The sequence below is a fragment of the Amblyomma mixtum genome, chromosome 1 (assembly GCF_055824585.1).
Source record: "Amblyomma mixtum isolate Tamu chromosome 1, ASM5582458v1, whole genome shotgun sequence".
Classification (NCBI taxonomy): domain Eukaryota; kingdom Metazoa; phylum Arthropoda; class Arachnida; order Ixodida; family Ixodidae; genus Amblyomma; species Amblyomma mixtum.
In genome coordinates, this window is record NC_143012.1 from 154,811,155 (window position 1) to 154,830,662 (window position 19,508).

Consider the following 19,508-nt stretch of genomic DNA (forward strand, 5'->3'; position numbering starts at 1 on the left):
TGTCCAGCCACTGAAGCTGTGAGTGCGATGACAGCATGCACAACAAATATAGAGGAGGAGAAATTTTTTTTTTTTTTCAGAGATGAAATTTTTTATTTTTAGGTGTAGAGGGATGAAATCTGGCATGCTTATTGGGCAGCACTAAGTGAATGAATGCAATTTTTACTCACATATCTTAAGTGGTTTTGGCATTATAAATTTATATATGCTTCACTGCTATACCAAACTTGCAGAAAGCCTGGCATGACAACAAAACATGGCAGGAGCCCAGAGTCGGAATTAAATTTCAGCCGAAGGAATGGCTCATGCAGTGAGCTTCTCCAAATATTTTCATCCACCTGAGGTTTGATGTCCTCCTACAGCTGCTGCAGATTTGGAACGCGCCTAGCGGATGCAGACCGCCTCACATCGAGCTCCCTCCCATCTGCCCCAATTGGCTGGAAATTTCGCCCATAGCCCCAAAATATCTTCAACATCGTTCCCAGCAAGTTCACAGCTTGCATCCAACACCCATATTTAGGGAATCAGAACTTTTTTCACCACGGAGCACTCTTTTGACAATACGAAGTGGCAGACACCGCGGTAAGCCTACCGGCGACGCCGCGTCCATCATACCACATCCTACGCAGGCGACGGAAGTCACCGAAGACGCCGTTGCGCTGGTCATGATTCTGGCCTCACCACAAGCCTTGCCTGCTCCCGCACTGCTACCCAACATCTCTCCACTTCCAGACTCAGAAGAAGGCCCCACCCCGTGCACCATGGTTATGTACGGCCACAGAACCCGCAAGCTTCCTGAGCCACCCCGTCATCGACAGACGCTTCTTCCAGTTGGGTTTCACCTCCCTGCCTCACTCCCTTACGAAGTTTACGGGGACAGGGTTAATTGGAGAGACGTGGAAGAGGACTCTGCCCTGCAGTGGGTAGTCAGGCTGATGATGATGATGATGCATATCAAATTACAGGCAAGGACAGAATCGTCTGCATCTAGTGACAAGACAGTTTTGTGAAAGCACCACAAGTTTAACGGGGCGCTCATATGGTAGGGGAGAGTGCACTTGCCTCGTCAGGCAGCGAGCGGCGCTTGAGGCAGCTGGGGTCGAAGCGGTTCAGCCGCAGAACCTGGATGCCCCGCTTCATGCTCAGGTGGTGGAACTGGTTGGTCACCTTCAGTCGCAAGAGGTCCTCCTGCAGCATGGCATCCAGCGAAAGGGGGGGGGGGGGGGGGTGCAATGCACGCAACAGCGTCAACTTTTCAATCCATGCCTCGCTAAGCCAAGTCCATGCTTAAGCCAATCCATGCCTCGCCACGGACCCTGTCAAGCCCACACTGAGGCTTTTTGTCTGTGATCTCTCAACATCGTTGATGTTGAAAATAAACTGATTGATTGATAGATTGATTGAAAAAAAAAGAGTCGTACCACGGTGAGGGCGTTGAGCACGGCCCCATCGACCAGGGCCTCGGCAAAGGCGTCCTTGTACTGGGGCAGGCCCACGTCGTCCAGCCAGCGCAGCACCCAGGCCGCGTCCAGGGTGGCGGCCGCCCGGCTCAGCTCGCTCGCCTCGGGCCGCAGGCACTCCACAGCCAGCAGCAGCTTCTTGCGGTGCAGCGGGTGGCGCATGCCCAGCTCCTGACAAGGCACACCTCCGCATCAACTACACTGTCTAAAGTGAACTAAAGGCACGCTGAAAGTGAGTCTGGCTTCAGAGGTATTACCGCCGACTGTGGCAGTGAAGCCTCTTGCCAAATCTGTACAAAGCTCAAGTTCATTTTTGAAGGCCAGTGATGCCACCCACGTGTTGATATACAAACCACCAGTGCATCAATGGATTCAGTGCATGCACCATGCAAGCTGGGTGGGGCCACATTCGTTTTGCGAATGATGACATGCATAGTTCAGATATGCATGCCAGCTGCAATCTGGAGCTGCAAGTTGGTGCAAAGAAGTTGCACCTACGGGCAACAGGGTGCACAGTAGTGGAATGGTGTGGATTGTTGCATCGACTGCCAAATCTTGCAAGCAAATTATTCCAATACGGGGCAATGTTGCTTCCACCTGGCGGAACATTTCCAGATGGTCTTCTCACAGCAACAGAGGCTAAAAATAATCTCCAGTGGCAGGACTTAAAGGCTCAAAGAAGAAATCTATGATTAAAGTTTCTTTTACATTAGTCATGAGAAGTACATGGAACCACCTTTGTACACAGTGGAACCCCAATAAGGTGTCTCCCGTTCATGCACTGACCCGCATTTTACGACAAATTTGAGCGGGCCCTGCAAATCTCCCATAAGGAAAATCCAGTAAAAGCCTTGATTATGCAAATGAAAAATATGCATGCCCCACTTTGTACAACAGCTGGCGGGAACCATTCGGAATGCTGCAGATCTGAATCAAGGCGGAGACAAGCACACAATGATGCAATTGAGTGCACGACGGCTTTTAATGATGGTTCTGCCGACGACTTGGAGGTGGCTTGCCTGGTCAGTTTTCCGCGCACCTTGCTGACAAAGGCATTTGGGAAATCAACTGTATATTCATACCAGCATGAAGTTATTGCAGAGGCAGTGACAAGATTAGACATTTCTATGATCACTGGTGGATAGTTCGAAAGCACTTTGTGTTCGGGCTTCAGCGCGGAACGTTAGGCCTAGAGACATCGCGTGACGCAGGAGCGAGCGGTATGCTGTCACCTGGCGGGCCACACATCACTGCATAAAGTGCACCGCCAGCGAACATCGAGTTTATTTTTCTCCCTTTGTGATGTGAATTCCTAGTGCAGACACTGCTGCCGCAGAGTGACAGGCTGAACAGAAAGACATGTTGCTGGCATAAACGTACTGAGTGCCGCAAAAAAGTCTTCAAAGGGTCAGAGCAGCCATAATTCTGGTGAGTCATCCAAATTATCATTTTTGAGGCGCATATGACATCTACTTAACGCGCAGTGATGGCAGCACTCGCATTCGTTCAAAGTTGCCTCTTCAAAACTGAAAACCCTGACTGCGCAGAGTCTCGGAACTAATTCTTGCAGAACAATTACGGAAGCTTTTATAGCACACAGGGACACAGGAAAAAGAGTGTTAATTATATTTGAAAGCCAGAGTAGCGGACGTGTTTATTACGCAAGTGTGTCACTTGTGTAAGTTTCGCAAGATACCCTGAAAGTCGTATAATAGAGGTTCTATTGTATATGTATCCCAAGGACAAGATCACCCCTTGCAGGTCAGAAAATTTGCTTTTAAAGAAGACGTCTCTCAGTATCCCATCCTTTTCTTTTCATCCAGACAGGGCATGCCTGGAATCTTCTTCTTCCTGATGTTGCATAAATTACATCCGTTGCGTATTTCTTACCTCGCTTCTTCGAGTGTATGTAAATAATTTCCAGAACCTTTCTAACTTCAAATGTAATCCTCCCTGCTGTAAGGACTAAACGGCGATGCAGGTACTGAATAAATCAAATCAAGCAAACAGGGATGAGGCACACACAACACAGTGTGACCTGCATAGTAGTGCTGCCCTCAACAACTCTGCACACTCTACGTGCACAAAAAAAAAATGCACCTTGTCTTTCAAGCCACACTGCGTATTTTATCACCCCCACTTAAAAGACGTGCACCTCGCTTCTCACAAGATGGCACTCAAAAAAACGCGCAGCTGAGTTATAAGCAAATGCAGTGCAAGGGAGGATGCCATTAGTATACTAAGTTCATTTTAGATGCCAGAGGAGGACTGCCTAGCAATTCAGTGATGAGGCCCACCTTTTCGAGCTCGGAGGCGGTGACCTTGAGCAGGCGGCTGCCGTCCCTGAGGAAGGGCTTGCTGCTGTCCCCGTACACGGCCAGGCCCAGCCGCTCCAGCCAGTGGCCGATGGTGTCCGCACCCCACTCACTCACGGGCTTGTCCGTGCTGGGAGGGGGGGGAGGAGGAAACACACACTGCAGGTGCACAGGCTACACGGGCTACAGAAGTTGCACACTTCACTACGCAGGCTAGGACTAAAAATGAAAAACATCATGGGGAACTCACAACTGGCTCTAATAATGTGGAGTTTGCAATAAAGGGAGTCACATTAAATGGTGGGACTCATATCCTCTGCGAGTTGGCATACAATGCATGTGTTGTGCGCAGGGCTGACTGATGCAATGTAGGGCTGACTGACTGATTAAAACGTTTAGATGTCCGGCACTGCGTGTTTATGTGAACACTGTGTTGAATTTAAAGGTTGCAGTAAGCTAATCACTGCGCTGTTCCCAAGTTAATGGTACATCTATCTAGGATAGGTTTGGTTTATGGGGTTTAACGTCCCAAAGTGATTCAGGCTATGAGGGATGTCGTAATGAAGGGCTATGGAAATTTTGGCCACCTGGGGTTCTTTAACGTGCACTGACATCGCACAGTACAAGGGCCTCTAGAATTTCGCATCCATCGAAACTCGACTGCCGCGGCCGGGATTGAACCTGCGTCTTTCGTGTCAGCAGCCCAGTGCCATAGCCACCGCAGCGGCCGTACAAGTGTTGTCATTCAGGACAGAAAATACTACAAGTGAAGACGACAAGCGAAGTTTCAAGATGAGTTGAAGCCATCAACAAATTCAAAAGAAAAAAAAGGGCGAGGCAGGTCACACTCACAAGCTGTGGTTGTTGTGGACGGTGATGGGTGTCCAGCCCAGCCGTGGACCCGTGGTTGCCCGCAGCCCTCCACGCTGGAAGCTGTCCGAGACGTCCATGGTGTGCGAGTTGCTGCGCCTTAGCCTGCACGCACAGCCAGGTGCGTTAGCCAGCAGCCAACGAAACCAAGAATGCAAGACCGAATGCGTAAGTGTTAGGGCTGCATTAAGAAACGAAGTCTCGTCAAGAGGGGGCTACAAAGCACTGTTTAAACAAGAACTGCCAGAGTCATCCCCCTCTCCCAAGGCAAAAACTGCTCTACCATTCCCCCTACTCCCAATTTCCTGAGAGCGCAAAGAAACAAAACACCTGATCCCAGGTGACCACAAGATCCCGAATGCATGACACTCGTAGCTTTTGGTTCCAACAGACATCCCAGTACGGTGGCGAGATCATCACAAACCCCAATAAATCTCCCCGATACAGCTAGAGATTTAAAGAGAGGGAACTCCTGGACTCTGACAGGGTGAGAGGGTTGGAGTGGAAGCTCTCAACCTGCCACAGGGCACTGCCGCACAGCTAGGGCAGGTGACGTCCCTACTTTGCCCAGGACAGGGCAAATGCCTCACACGAGGTAAGTTGTTGGGCGAGTTGGTGACGATGTTCCATATCTACAGCGCGATAAACGGGACAAGATGAGAAGAAACGAGTAACGACAAACACAGCGCTGTGTTCGTCTTCACATGTTTCTTCTCATCATGTCCCGTTTATCACGCTGTAGATATGGAAATGCCTCACCTCACAGCTCTCCCAGCCAGGTGTACTCCAAGTACTACGCTCGCACGCTTTGAGCAGGACAGTGAAAAAACTTCGTCTCCCATTCCTTGCAACAGTCATGCATCACCCAGAGAGAGAAAGGACCTGGGCCCTTTCACTGTGACTCCACACCCTGCCCCTCTTCAGTGTACCCGAGGGTAATCAGGGGAGAAGGAGACGCACCTTCCGAAGATCTTCTTGAGACCCCGTCCCTTGCTGTGCTTGAGGGTGGAGGCGGCCGAAGGGGGGGAGTACGTGGGGCAGCCTGGACGGGCCACCACCAGCTCGGGCTGGGCTGCACAGTGGGCAGACAGGGCGTCACCACTGCACCCAGTTCGGCCAACTCATCTTGCTCGCAAACAACATACATACGACCAGCTTCCAGGAGTGTCTTTGGTGCAGCCAGAGCAATGGTGTAGAGACATAAACAGACCTCTGAGATAAGCAAAGTACTACGGTAGAACCTCAATGACATGATCCCGGTTGATTAAGAATTTTGGGACGATACGCATTCGCAAAATTGCCCGGATGAAGTGCATTGTGTTCAGTGTGCAGAAGTTCAGGTGTTCTTAACACTCTCACGTCACCACGGACAACATGAATGCGTTAGTTGCGACTGCAGCCTCTAGAACTACGTGCGGCTTAAGTGATGGCACTTGGCACACATAGTGCCAATGTTGCAATTCAGCGGTGGCAAGCAACCGTAAATAAATTCCATCAGCCGAAAATAGATATGTGTGAATCTGTTTCCCACACTTCTGTTCGGTTTGGATGATATGAAAATTTTTCACAAACCCGTATGATTCGTATGATTCGTATGATCGATATTGTAGTGTTCCAGAATTTTCACTGCACTTACTGTGCACTGAAAAAAAAAAAAAAAAAAAACCTTTCTGTCCACCTTTGTTTTGCATCACAGCTCCTCTTCATGGCCAGGTGCTTGATTAGAGTACAACAAGTGCGAAGTAGTGACGTGGTAGCAGAAAAACTGTGCCCCCCAACCCACCCGTAAAAAAAAAAAAGAAAGAATGCACTATTGCATTTACAACCAAACTGATAACATGCTAACACCTGCTGCTAGATAACTGTATGACCAGTGAAATGCACAAATTGGTGGCTGATCGGCCATTTTTATACTTTCCAGAGACATATGATTTCCAGAACTTCCTTCTCGCCAGAATTCGGGCCTCCTTCACATTCATTCTATCCATGCTGACAACAAACACCACTATTCCACACACCACCGCTTTCAGCCTGAACACGTCGACTCACAATGTGAATCACCAAACTAAACGTGGTGTCCTCAAATTACGACTCATGAAGCATGTCTGTTGCAGCTGCTCCCATTTAGACAAAGAACAACACTGTTAAACAACCAGGCAGTTCTCGAGCAAGAAACAACAAGACCAGATGCATACAGTGGCTTCATTCCAGCTTATCAGGGCCTTTAAATCAATGCTGCCAGTTTTCTGCACTGGGCACACAGTGCAGTCCCGGGCCCAGCACCGCACTTCTAGAACCCCAGCACCGCATGTGATGGGCCTGGGGCTATGCCATGCCCACAAAACCCACCAAGGAAATGCCACAAACAGGGGACCGTGTCCTAGGGGTTAACAGTCGACCCGCTGCAATGTCATTCAACTGAGCAATCAGCATGGCCGAGTGAGAGCGTGAAAAAAAAACAAAATGCTGGCAAATCCTGCTCTGCATAGTGGGTGTGAACAACAAAATGCTTTTCCCTGTGGGGTGCCTGACCTGACTCCAGGAGTTGTGCCGCTAGGAGGGGTGCCACAGCAAGGGCTACCACTGCAGCATAACCGTGCACCATCATCACCATCATCAGCCTGACTACACCCATTGCAGGGCAAACACCTCTCCCGTGTCTCTCCAGTTAACCCTGTCCTTCGCCATTTGCGGCCACCGTATTCCCGCAGATTTCTTAATCTCATCTTCCCACCTAACTTTCTGCTCGCCCGTGCTACGTTTGCCTTCTCTTAGAATCTACTCCGTTACCCTTAAGGACCAGTGGTTATCTTGCCTTCGCATTACATGCCCTGCCCAAGCCCATTTCTTGCTCTCAATTTCGACCAGGATGTCATTAACCCGCGCTTCTTCCCTGATTCACTCCACCCCCTTCCGATCTCTCAACGTTACACCTATCATTTTTCTTTCCATAGCTCACTAACAAACACAGCACAAACATAGACAACTTCATGCATCATTGAACTCAAAGCACAGGTTAGTTGCTATCATGTTAAATCTCCCACGAGAGGCATCACTGCTTTAGAAAAATTCGATTAGGTGGCCAACTATGGTTACTTGGCTAATTTAGTTGACCAAAAAGAAACTACATGAATACTCATCATGAACACTGCTATGATTCATAGCTTAAAATGCACTGGCTTGGTCTACTAGCAACTTGGAAACACTTGCTGATAGTGTGAAATGATACCTTTAATACTTGAACCTTTCATCAAAGTTAATTCCATTAGCCCTGCTGGTTTCTCGAAATCTAAGCTATGTGGGTTCACAGCCTCCCTTCCCGTAGGCTCTGCGCATGATTCCACTGTCATTCATGTACCCACAAAGTGCACCCCAAGGGTAATGCTACTTGGTGTGTCTGACAAGTTCTTCGCCAGGAGCATGGCTCGCACACAGGTGATCACGGTGGCAGCTACATAGTGGCCACAAAAGTGGCCCACCAGAGGAATCAGCAGAGTAGCACTGCCTGTGTGCATCGTGGTCCCAGTGGCGTGGGCCAGCCACTACGGTGTTCCTGGATCAAGCCTGCGAAAGCGGTGTCTTTCTCAGCTTTGCCGGATTGGTCCACTGGCAGCGAGCGAAGTCAGAAGCGGGACCTGGCATGGGTGGCTACGGCACCAGCAGCCTGATCGCTTGTATCACAACACACCTTGTATCGCTTAAAAGACAAGGATGAAACGATATGCTGAGCTCGCAGTTACGTCGAATTGTTTGTTTGGGCGTCAGCACCAATTTGTGCTAGAAGAGCAGCCATGCACCGCCAGCAGCCTTGTCAACTTTACCGTGATAAGCTGAAGTTGGTGAAGCATCCTGCCGTGGCTGCAGCGATTCGCTCATTGCCGTAGCATCGAGGGGCTTGGACATTAGCACACCATCGTGTGCCAGTAGTAGGACTGTTTTCGTGCTTGTCCAGCAGTATCAATACACTTGTTGTTGTTGGATACTTGGGTCTTCTGTTGCTCAGAATACACCAGTGTGCTGGCTTGCGGCAAGTTACTCGTCGGGCAGGGAAAGCTGGTAGGCACTATTTAATTTTAAGGCGTTCCCTTCGTTGGTGCATGAGTAGCCATCAGTTGATGACAAATGCAATTTCTGTAAGCTTGATCACTGAATTCACCTGGTTGCACAAAATACAAGTTCACAAAACACAGTCATCCCGTAGTGAGTTCTCCTTTCACTGGCTGTTCACTAGATAAAATATGCAATACCCATTGTGCAATACAGAAGGAATAGCGTGTTACTAGACTGTTGTCCAATGAAAGGTCTACTAATGCTGCTGAAGCTCTGCAATGTTCGTTTCTTTTCCTGTCCTTTGTTCAAGATCACCTGCACACATCCATCATGTCACATGGGAAGCAACCAGATCTCTGAAATGATTGTAGCTGCATGCAACTGTTTGTAAACTGTTCGGGATTGCCATAGGCATTACTGGCACCGCACCTCGAAAGTTTGTCATCACCTTTCAATGATGCGCAGCCAACACTGATGCCTATTCTTGACGTGACAACCATTCAGTGCACAATGCTGCTATCACTGCTATCGCTGCTGCCAAAACACACTTGTGGCATGCATGCTGAATTAGCATTTTCACGTTAGTTACTACTTTCTCTCAGTTGTCTTCGCACTTACTCCTGTTTGCTCTCCTACCTTCACGAAAAAACAAAAGGTACTTACGCCCCTTTGACCTGAAACACTGGGGCTAACAAGAGACACCACCAGCCAAGGCAAGACAGTGTGGAAAAAATGAAAGGTTGGAAGCTGGCTTCTGCCCAGCTGTTCCAGAGAGAGGGTGCCAAGAAGTTCGATACGAGTCGATCAGCCAATAGGAGATTCGAGACAACGAGAAAACAAAACAAAGAAAAACATGCGAGAGAGACAACAGCACAGTCAGGAGAACCCCAAACACTGCATGCCTCGCAGACAGTTCAGAGACAACAGGGAAAACAAGTGAGGAGCTGCTTTCCATTGGGCATGCCGGAAAATTGACAGATTGAACACAATTACACTTTTAATTAGTTCACCATTTAAACTTCGCACTGACAGAGCACAGCTAATGCTGCCACCTCGCCTTGACTTCTGCACAAGGTTGAAAGCATGGCAAAAACCCTAACCTGCACATCCACTGTGAACGTCGAAACTAGGGGGGAGGACTTGGTTCACAGAACAGCTAGGCTTACCATACAAAGGCTGCCTCTTGAGGCGATGTTAACAAACTGTTCTGTCAGGTCACATAACCAATGACCTTCATTTCTCAGAGTTGCCTTCAAAGAGCAAAGTTCTACCCCTTATACATCACTGCAGACAGAGGGTACAGAAACGAAGTTATGGGGAGTTTGTTTTCTGCCTGAAAAAGGCCTATGGGCCTAGTATTCAAGAAAACATCAGTGCACAGCGTTAATAATTAATTACAAACGATCCTGTACCGTAAGTTTTGGTCTTGGTCGGTGTCAGTGCTGAAGCGCACTCTGAAATTATGTTCGAATGGCCAACCTGGACTACCGCTACGCTGATTACGCCAGCGTCACCGGCAAGCAATGGCTGTTCCCGAGGACAACCGCAGGGTTCGTTGACGTCACAGTGATTGGGGCAAGTGTACCTTGATATGCCACTCGATGTGAGAGGAAACGCACAGCAGTTCCTTGGACAACATAAAAATCATATTAAATTATGTTCCACTCAACACCTGCAAGTGAAACTTGCCACAAGGCATCTCCTTACACCCATAAAATAAACAGCACTGTTTGTTTGAGTTCGAAATTTTGTGTCTGTACCCTTTTAAGCACGCTGACTCTGCCCAGCTGATGAGTTTAGCAAGAACAGAACAAGGAAGTGTAAATGGTGTGACGCAATTCTGTGAATAATGAGATTCCAGAATATGAATTTTGAGTCTCCATGCAAGCTTAGCCTGTGTGATGCAGTGCTCTCTTATTGAGTAAAGCATGAATGATTTCCCTCAGTTTCCCATTTCAGCAACAACTCACTACAGCACACATGCCGTAAAATCTGGATTAATGAACCTCCATGCAGCGAATTCCTTGATATTATGAACCCTCTTAATTCCCCACTGCCATCCCTAGTAAAGTGTGCGTAGTATTTGCTATTTGTGAATCCCACATAATGAAAGTGTTGCGCCGGTCGAACTTGGTACTGCCGCGAATGTTTGTAGTGTTTGTTTGTTCATTCTTCAAAGCTGTCGGCATGCTGCTTTATCACTTTGTTTGAGAAGCAAGACGCGCCCAGATTTCGATTGATCGCATCCAGGCGGAGCTGATTCTACGTTTTTCCAGAGTGTTCTAGTAACTTTCAAACCTTTACCTCGAAAGTTCGCTATCAGCTTTAACAGAGCATGGCCGAGAGCAACCGGGATTCTGGTCGACGACCGCTGAGCATGCTCGTTGTTATGCTGCCGCCGAGTGATTCAGTTCTTTGCGGACGCAAGCCAGCCCAAATAAAGTTTTCGTTTAGGAGCCATTCTCGCTGTTTCCCTGTTCACCGGAAGGCAGTCACCACTACGTGACTTGAACTTGACACGCTGACTATCCATTAACTAGTGCTGAGTGACTTGAAATATGGCCGCATCATTGCACCACTACAAGTCACGTCTGAGCCCACCACTGTCTAGATGCCTGCCCACAAGTACTCGCACCCCGAAGCAAATGCCTTCCACCTTAGTGTAGAAATAGGCCGCAGGTGGTCAATGCAGCGTGTTCACCAGTGATGAACGGAATGAATCCGGCATGCCCAACAGAGAGTGCCCCCCACCTCATGCGAGGCCCGAGGGAGAGGTGCAGAGAGAGAGAGAGAGAGAGATGAGACCGTCACCTAGTTCGGGTGCACTGCAGGCCCGGCGAGAGGACCGCAAGCGGAAAAAGCCTTTACCAAAGGAGACACCCGTCGAGCTCTTGCGGCTGCGAAAGACGTCCCGGCTGCTGGCCTCACTGGGGGCAGCCACCGCAGCAGCAGCAGTGGGGGGCGAAGAGGCAGGCTCCTCGGCGGACCGCCTCACCTGGTGGCCGTGCGAGCGGGGCAGGCTGTTGCTGTACTGGCGCACACTGCTCAGCTGCGAGGGCAACACCACGTCATGTCATGGCCTGAATAAAAACACACTGAACTGAACGCAGTACTAAAACTACACTCCTCCTTTGGGGTACCACAGTTGCTGTTTAACTTGTGAACGCGATGCAAAGGTATATACATAAAAAAAGGAAAGGCGATTACACAGCTGGTAGGAAATCCAGCCGATAGCTCACATGCAATAATAATTATGCCCAAGAAGATACAGCTAGCGTGGGGTTCTTACCCCTCCTCCCCACCGGTCATGGTCAGCTGCATGGGTGCAAAATTACCACGAACACCAGCATGCCCTGCTGGCAACCTTTGTTTTGTGCACTCGCGTCACTGCGTCCCCATGTGGTGGTATCCCATACGGAGTGCCTGCCCTGCCCCCTACATCTTCCGTCCGGTCACGCTCGGCTATATATTGTGCTTTTTGACGGCACCACTGACAAACACTTTCCCCGGGAACCTTTGCATTCACAGCTCGCAGTGCAGAAAATAACAACAGAATGTACCAGGAGTTTTCATATTCTTCCTTGGTTTTGTGTGCACACCTCAATATTTTTCAATACTGTAGTATTTACTTGCATAATTTGCGCATATTTTTTTCTTAAAATTAAGGTTTCAAAGAGGGGTGCACAAGGGAGTGCAAACACCAACAGGCCAGACAAGAGCAACCTTTCACCAATGGCTGCAGTTTCCACATGTTCCAAGCATCATTCCAAACTATCGGCCGAATTGTGGTCACAACCAGACAGTGGTTACGCATTTTCCACCTATGCGACAGCACAAAATGCACATGAGCACATGCGATTAACTGGAACGAAATAAATGGGAGTATATGGCAGGAATATCCACCAACTAAGGTTGGAGCAGTGGTTGAAATCAGCGAAATGAGGCTGCCCTTTCACCCTAGCTGTGGCAACTGCTGCTGAATGCCCCCCGCCACAGAGTTTCTTACTATTACCTAGAGGGAAAGCTGGCGGCGCTGCACTTCAGCCACCATGGACGCCCAAAGCATCGTGGGGCGGTGAGCTACTTGTTGCGGCACAGTCGTAGTTTTTCGGGAACACGGAGTGGCACTACTGAGACGTTTCATTCCGAAAGCACTGTCCGTGTGTGCGCAGACGACTTTCGCGCAAATGCAGTGTGCAAAACCCATAGTAGTGAAAATGCAATGACACACGACGCCAATAAAAGGTTTTACTTTTCCGAAATGTCATTAAAAACCTCTTATAGTGTTTAAGCAACAACATCTTTTTTGAAAACATATTTACTTTTAAAAGTGCGCCTGTTAATTACGCAATATTAGTTTTTGTAGTGTTCATCACTTGGCCAATAGGAAAGCTAGTCGTCTCTTATTTTGGGGCAAACTTTGCACTTAAATGCTTTTCTGCTCGTTTGTTGCAATCATTAGACAAGATATTGAGTGTTAGGACGTTTGTAGTTATCAAACAGCTTAATTTTTCTATTATTTCTTGGCCAATAGTTGCAGTTCCGCAACAAGTAGCTCACCGCCCCATGATGCTTTGAGCGCCCATGGTGGCTGAAATGGTCTCGAGGGGTCGCCATGCAAACTCCCATAGACGGGCTGCCAGCTTTCCCTCTAGGTAATAGTAACAAACTTTATGCCCCCAGCACACTCGGTGTCCAATGACCGAGAACACCCTGTTACATCCACTTGAATGTGGCCTGTTCAACAAAAGGCCTGCTTCGTCTACTTTCGACACAATGACATCACGGCGAATTCTGTAGCACATGGTCGTGAAGAGACAAGGCTCGTTCCGTATTAGAGGGTTCTGAGGGCAAGTGGAGCAGACAGGCCAGCAGAGTGGCAGCGTTCCCAGCATGCACAGCTGCACAGCCACGCACCACGTGTGAGCCATCGTCGCTGCTGGGACGAGGAGACAGCTGCAGGGGGGTGCTGGACCGCAGGGCACCGGGGGGAGAGGGCAGAGTGGCCGAGGCACTCCGCGAGGGGCACATGGGGGGCTTCTCGTGCAGGCGGGCCTCACCAAACTGCACGCACAGGGTTGCGCACTCTTTAGTGCCGCTCAGTTATCCACTCACTCACTGCACGTGCAGTGGGCGGGGCTTGGCAAACACATCTGCAGAGTGAAACTTCAATTCACAGGCCTTGCAATGCGACAGAGATGGGGAGAAACAAAAATAAAGCACAGCACGAGGAGGTGCCCTATCCAGATAGAGAGAGAAACCCAAATGCGCAGTCACTGCAGTGGGCTCCAAGCAACACAAAAAGCATGTGGTATATGCACCGGCAAAGTTGAAATACAGAAAGCTGAAACAGTAACAGGACAAACAGAAAAAAGGACTACGGCCAAACCTCACTACACTGAAATCCAGGGGCCATGCAAAAAGCTTCACCAAAGCAGAAGGTTCCTTATCGTGAAATCAGCGGAGAACAGTGACAGATAGGACTACACAGCGCATGAACATTGCTCTCAGAAATCAGTGACCTTTACTGGCTAGTATCGCCATTTGAACAGCAGCGCCAGGCACAGTTTCCACAGTACACACCTCTGTACTGTGACCTCACTCTTGTGTGCTCCAACGAGATTATTTAGTCTCATAGACATGGGCGTCCGGAGGAGGGAGGGGTGTAGCTGCTCTTTTACTACCCTGGAATTTCGGATATTTTTTATGCACTAGCAGAAAACTACACAGCTTGATTAGCACACTTAGATGATAGTAACTTTTCGCATTTTGAATTTAATTCTTTGTTCATCAATAAAATCCAATGTATGTTCTCCAAGCCTAGCACTAATTTGCGGTATGTAATTTTGGTTTCATGTGGGTTTCATCACCAGCCATCAGTGCCCCCCCCCCCCCTCCAGATATGGCCAGATACTGTCTTGGACCAGACAGGTATTGCTCAGATGTCTCAGATAGCAAATTGAGCTGAAACGTCTTTGTTTAAGGTTGTAAGCTGGTCCCAAAAAGTTTTGTTTGACATTGTAGTAGCAACAATCAAATTTTTTGATTGGTTTGGTTTGGTTTTGTGGGGTTCAACGTCCCAAAGCGACTGAGGCTTTGAGGGATGCCGTAGTGGAGGGCTCCGGAAATTTCGACCACCTGGGGTTCTTTAACGTGCACTGACATCGCACAGTACATGGGCCTCTAGAATTTCTCCTCCAAAGAAATTTTAGCCACCGCGGCCGGGATCGAACCCGCGTCTTTCGGGTCAGCAGCCGAGCGCCGTAACCACTGAGCCACCGCGGCGGCTCAAATTTTTTGAGAATGTGGTTTTGTGTGCATATCCCAAATTTGCCGTTTAATTTCATGTAGAACTACCTACACTTGTGTGCTTATTCAATATGTTATGTAACTTTTTACTGAGAGCTTTTTAAGAAATTTTGCTGCAATTTTGCTGCAATTGCTCTTTTATGACATCAAGGAATACAAAAAGGGTATTTGTCCTGCCTATCATAAACTGAGTTATAAGGTTTTCAAGTTGCCAGTCCAGAAAGAGGAATACAAATTTTTCTTCCCACTTCTGAAGTGGCAACTTTAAAACCCCATAGCTCAACCTCCACAACTGTCAGGCCACTGAGAGAAGTGGTACAGTTTTGTGCACATTTTTCTTCTCTTACTGCAGGAAGAAAAGCGGCTCTACGGCAGTGCGCCTCAAAAATTCATTCAATCGGAAATACAAATATTCATTTTGGTCAGTTGTGGGACACCAAAACCTGGATAAGGGAAGTAGTCTCTTTTCCAGAACATTTATATTAAAAAAATGTCAAAATATTCATGACATACCACAAAAAAAAAAAAAACGTCTGGCAAAATTTAAGCGACTGAAACAATTATTCTAATAACAAAATCCAATTTATGAAGCCAAAAATAAGGTGTTAAGAAATTACAGAACACAAATTCGATATTTTATTATATAGAGAGAAAGTTTATGCAAAGCTGCAAAACTCTTGGTTGAAAACTTCACAACCAGTAGAAAAAAAGGTTTGCCCCCGTGACCTGAAAAAGACGGTGGCAGCTATGAAAAGCATGTTTTGTGCAGTAATACTACTAGGAAAAAAATGAAAATTGGTTTTGCAGAAAGGAAATGGCGCAGTGAACCTCCACTGAACAAGAGGCACTCATAACCCTGCCTTTCCACCACTATGCCCTGACCCCACTGCAAGCACGTAACGTAACGCTAAACTTTTTCCTTTAAAGACTAAAGAACTGCTGTATAATACAAACGTTAGAAGCGTACTTGAGTATGCTTGCACAGTCTGGGATCCGAAAACCTTTCTTGGCGTTCAAAAGCTAGAAAGAGTTCAGAATTTGGCCGTTCGTTTTGTTTTCAATAACTACGGGCGATATTTTAGTGTAACGAGCGTGAAAAAATCTTTGGGTTGGGACTCACTTCAAAAACGTAGGAAAGTACTGCGTTTAAAATTATTTCATAATATATTTCATTCTAGAACTGGAATAGACAGAACCAAATATATAGCCAACCCTGATTACGTGTCTTTACGGAGAGATCATTCACTTAAAGTTAAAGAATACAGGTGCCGGACTGACCTTTTTAAAATGTCTTTTTTCCCCAAAACGATTTCGGAATGGAACAAGCTGCCTGAAGTGTCCACATTATCAAATGATTCATTTTCTTCCATGCTGTGACATTTTTTGTGTACAATAATTCCGTGTTCTTTCTATCTCATTGTTATCTTTCTTTTTGTAACCACCTGCACGCGGTGGCATTTGTGTACTTTTTCTTCAACCCCCCCCCCCACTGTAATGCCAGACAATGGCGCTCTGGGTATGATGATAAATAAATAAAAAAATAAATATGCCAAGGAGGCTCACCGTCTGTTTGTCACCATCGCCAGGCACGGGTGAACGCTCCTTCCAGTCTGCCCCTGCAAGGGAAGTCCCCGAGGGTCGGTTTCACACCATCTCCGTCGGCCCTCGCAGGCGTCATAAAAAGTATGATTGGCCCCGTTGGTGACCAAGACTCACTATGGGCCAGATTTCTCGGAAACGCAACACCAGCATGGCAAACTCAAATTCCCATGGGGGGGCAGAGTTACAGGATGCCAGTTTCAAGGACACGGCAATGTGAATGACCCAAAATGGTGAAACACACCAAAAGCAGGGGACTTGTTTCACCTCTGAGTCACATGCCACCTATTCAGACTTTGCCAACAAGATGCTATCAGCCAGATGTTCAACAGAGCCATTAGTCAACTTGTGGTAGGATGAGACTTGGAAAACTCTTTTCAAAAACTGGCTGTAGAGTAGTTTCAATCAAAGCTATGGCTACAAAATTCGCTAGCTAAATGGATGCAGCTAAATTTTGTCTAGCACTGGGGTTCTCAAACTTTTTTGCCCCAAACAATCCCAACAACCTTACTGCAAAGGAACTACCCCCCCCTACTCCTTCACAATTGGTCATCATAAGTGTCACAATTTGTCAGTAGCCAACAGCCACAGAAACCAAGGGGCACAGGGGATTTTTTTTTTTAATGTGGTTGTTTTTTCTTCTGCTTTTCTAATCAATTAGCTTTAAGCGATGACATATTCTAAACTGATCAACACCACAAAATAAATAAATTAATTAAAAAAAAAAATCCCCTGTGCCCCTTGGTTTCTGTGGCTGTTGGCTTCTGTCATATTTACAACGAGCCCCTCATTCCCCTTCCTTGTTTGCTTAATTGCTTAGTGAGGGCCTCGATTCTGGCAGCCTTGATGCCACAGGAAGCATAAGAGGGATCTCACACAGCTTCCACCCTCTCCGTTCGATGACGTTCTACGTCACACCTGCGGTAACTCAGGACGTTCTACGTCCGCCGCTTATGAACGTGGGTGGCGCTGATGAACACTCTCAAGGTTAGGTTACTTGTAAACATAAATACCCCCGAAAGCAGAAGGTTTGACAGCCGTCGCCGTAGCTCAGAGGTAGAGCACTGGACGCGTAATTCGGAGGTCGTGGGTTCGGATCCCACCGGCGGCATGTGGTTGTTTTTTCTTCTGCTTTTCTAATCAATTAGCTTTAAGCGATGACATATTCTAAACTGATCAACACCACAAAATAAATTAATTAACAAAAAAAAAATCCCCTGTGCCCCTTGGTTTCTGTGGCTGTTGGCTTCTGTCATATTTACAATGAGCCCCTCATTCCCCTTCCTTGTTTGCACAATTTGTCAGTGTTAGTTGTAAATGGACCATATGTGCTTTTTTCTTCCTGTTTGATTCATTTTGTAAGTATATGTTTTTTTCTTTCCAGCTTTCAGCAATCAGCTTTTATTTAACGCCCACCTCCCACACATGCGCAGACCTTCAACCCCAAGACAAGAACGCATAAAACTACGGCCGCAATACAAACGTTACCCTGCATTCACGCACTCGACTGGCTGGGCTGCACACAGAGTCATGTGACGCCTCGTCTGGCATCTCCATGGAGTTAGCATTTTTATCATCTTTATTTTTCCCAATTTCGACAAACACCGCTTTTGCGACGCAAATGGGCTTGTAGGTGGCGAAATTCCAGCTTAGCGCCGCCGATGCCGTTGAACTGCCCAGTAAAACGCCCGACGAGACTCGCACTGTTTTATGTCTTGGCTTGGCTTGGCTAACTCGACGGTGCAGCCCACACTTTCACGTGCACGAGTGCACATAACACACAACCTGAGATATGGCCCTTCCACACCACCCTGCCTGCGTTCTAAACATACGTGCACTGGTGCAGCCTTGTCTTGGCACGCTGCCAATTTCACCACACGAGCCATCGCTGCTGGCGCCCCCGTCAAACACGCGGCACCGTTACTGCACTCCATTTCATACATAGCAGGCAACGCTGCCAATGCTAGCGTGCCTGTTAGCAGCAGGCTAAGTCCGCACGCAAAAATTAGTTCGCCATACAACCAAAGCAATAAAACTTTTTGCTGGGCGAGTTGGTTCATTTTGCTTCAGGGGATGTTTGTAGAGCGACAAAAAACAGACAAGGGACAGAAGACGAACGGGACAAGCGCTACTCTCAACTGGTTTATTCAAGATTCGATTGCACACATTTGTACATTTCCCTTCTCCTTCAAGAACATAATCATGAGAACACTCATGCGAATGACACGCAAAAAATCCACACGCTTGCATCAGATCAGGCTATCTAAAAAGTTATACTCGTTAGAGTACATCTTCCCCGAAGGGCTGCTGACGCATTCCTGCCCTTTCTTTTTGATATGGAACGCCTCTATCAGTTCTCGCGTTAGCGCGTCTTTGCTTCGGCCAATGACCTCTTGTCTTCTTTAAAATTGGTGAGCATTTGCATGATTTGCAGTGAACTACCATATTTGTTCCGCTCCCATTGTCAAGGCATTTTTCATGCTCGCGCAGGCGCTTGCTCACGCATCGTCCGGACTGGCCAATATAGACTTTGCCACATAGACTTTGCCCAAGCAAACACAAGCATATTTCGTTGCGACAAATCTTAAGTGCCGTGACTGGCACCTCCTGGACTTCGTTTTACCTCTTGCCACATTTTCGTCCTGCGACTCGTCGAGATTTCGAGAAGCAAAAAGTACACATGGCAGTATGATACGCAGTTGGTATGGCGAATCGCTTCCACTAAATCCACGTCCAAAAAGTAGTTCACTCTCCATGAAAATTATGGCCAGCGAGCCCGTACACTGAGCGCCTCACAGCTTTGACCGTGATTTTCAATGCTACCACATCTTTTTATACCGCTCTTTGTATTCGTCGAAACAATGACCGGAGTTTCGAGAAGAACGAATGATACGTGGCGGAGTAA

The 19,508-nt window shown here is 47.6% G+C and overlaps 1 protein-coding gene across 3 annotated transcripts in view; it reads right to left on the minus strand.

Annotated features, from left to right (window-relative positions):
- The window catches only part of Liprin-beta (liprin-beta 1), a 52,370-nt gene that overhangs the window by 17,095 nt on the left and 15,767 nt on the right, over positions 1-19,508 (minus strand). The window contains exons 6-13 of one of the 3 annotated variants that reach the window (XM_089558361.1): positions 16,568-16,620; positions 13,613-13,759; positions 11,564-11,744; positions 5,606-5,717; positions 4,628-4,750; positions 3,758-3,905; positions 1,422-1,631; positions 1,063-1,188 (exon numbers count right to left, since the gene is read on the minus strand). In XM_089558361.1, the coding sequence (XP_089414487.1) occupies positions 1,063-1,188; positions 1,422-1,631; positions 3,758-3,905; positions 4,628-4,750; positions 5,606-5,717; positions 11,564-11,744; positions 13,613-13,759; positions 16,568-16,620 (1,100 nt within the window). Of the gene's footprint in view, positions 1-1,062; positions 1,189-1,421; positions 1,632-3,757; positions 3,906-4,627; positions 4,751-5,605; positions 5,718-11,506; positions 11,745-13,612; positions 13,760-16,567; positions 16,621-19,508 lie in introns of all 3 variants that reach the window. The other 2 variants (XM_089558355.1, XM_089558369.1) reach the window with 2 other exon arrangements.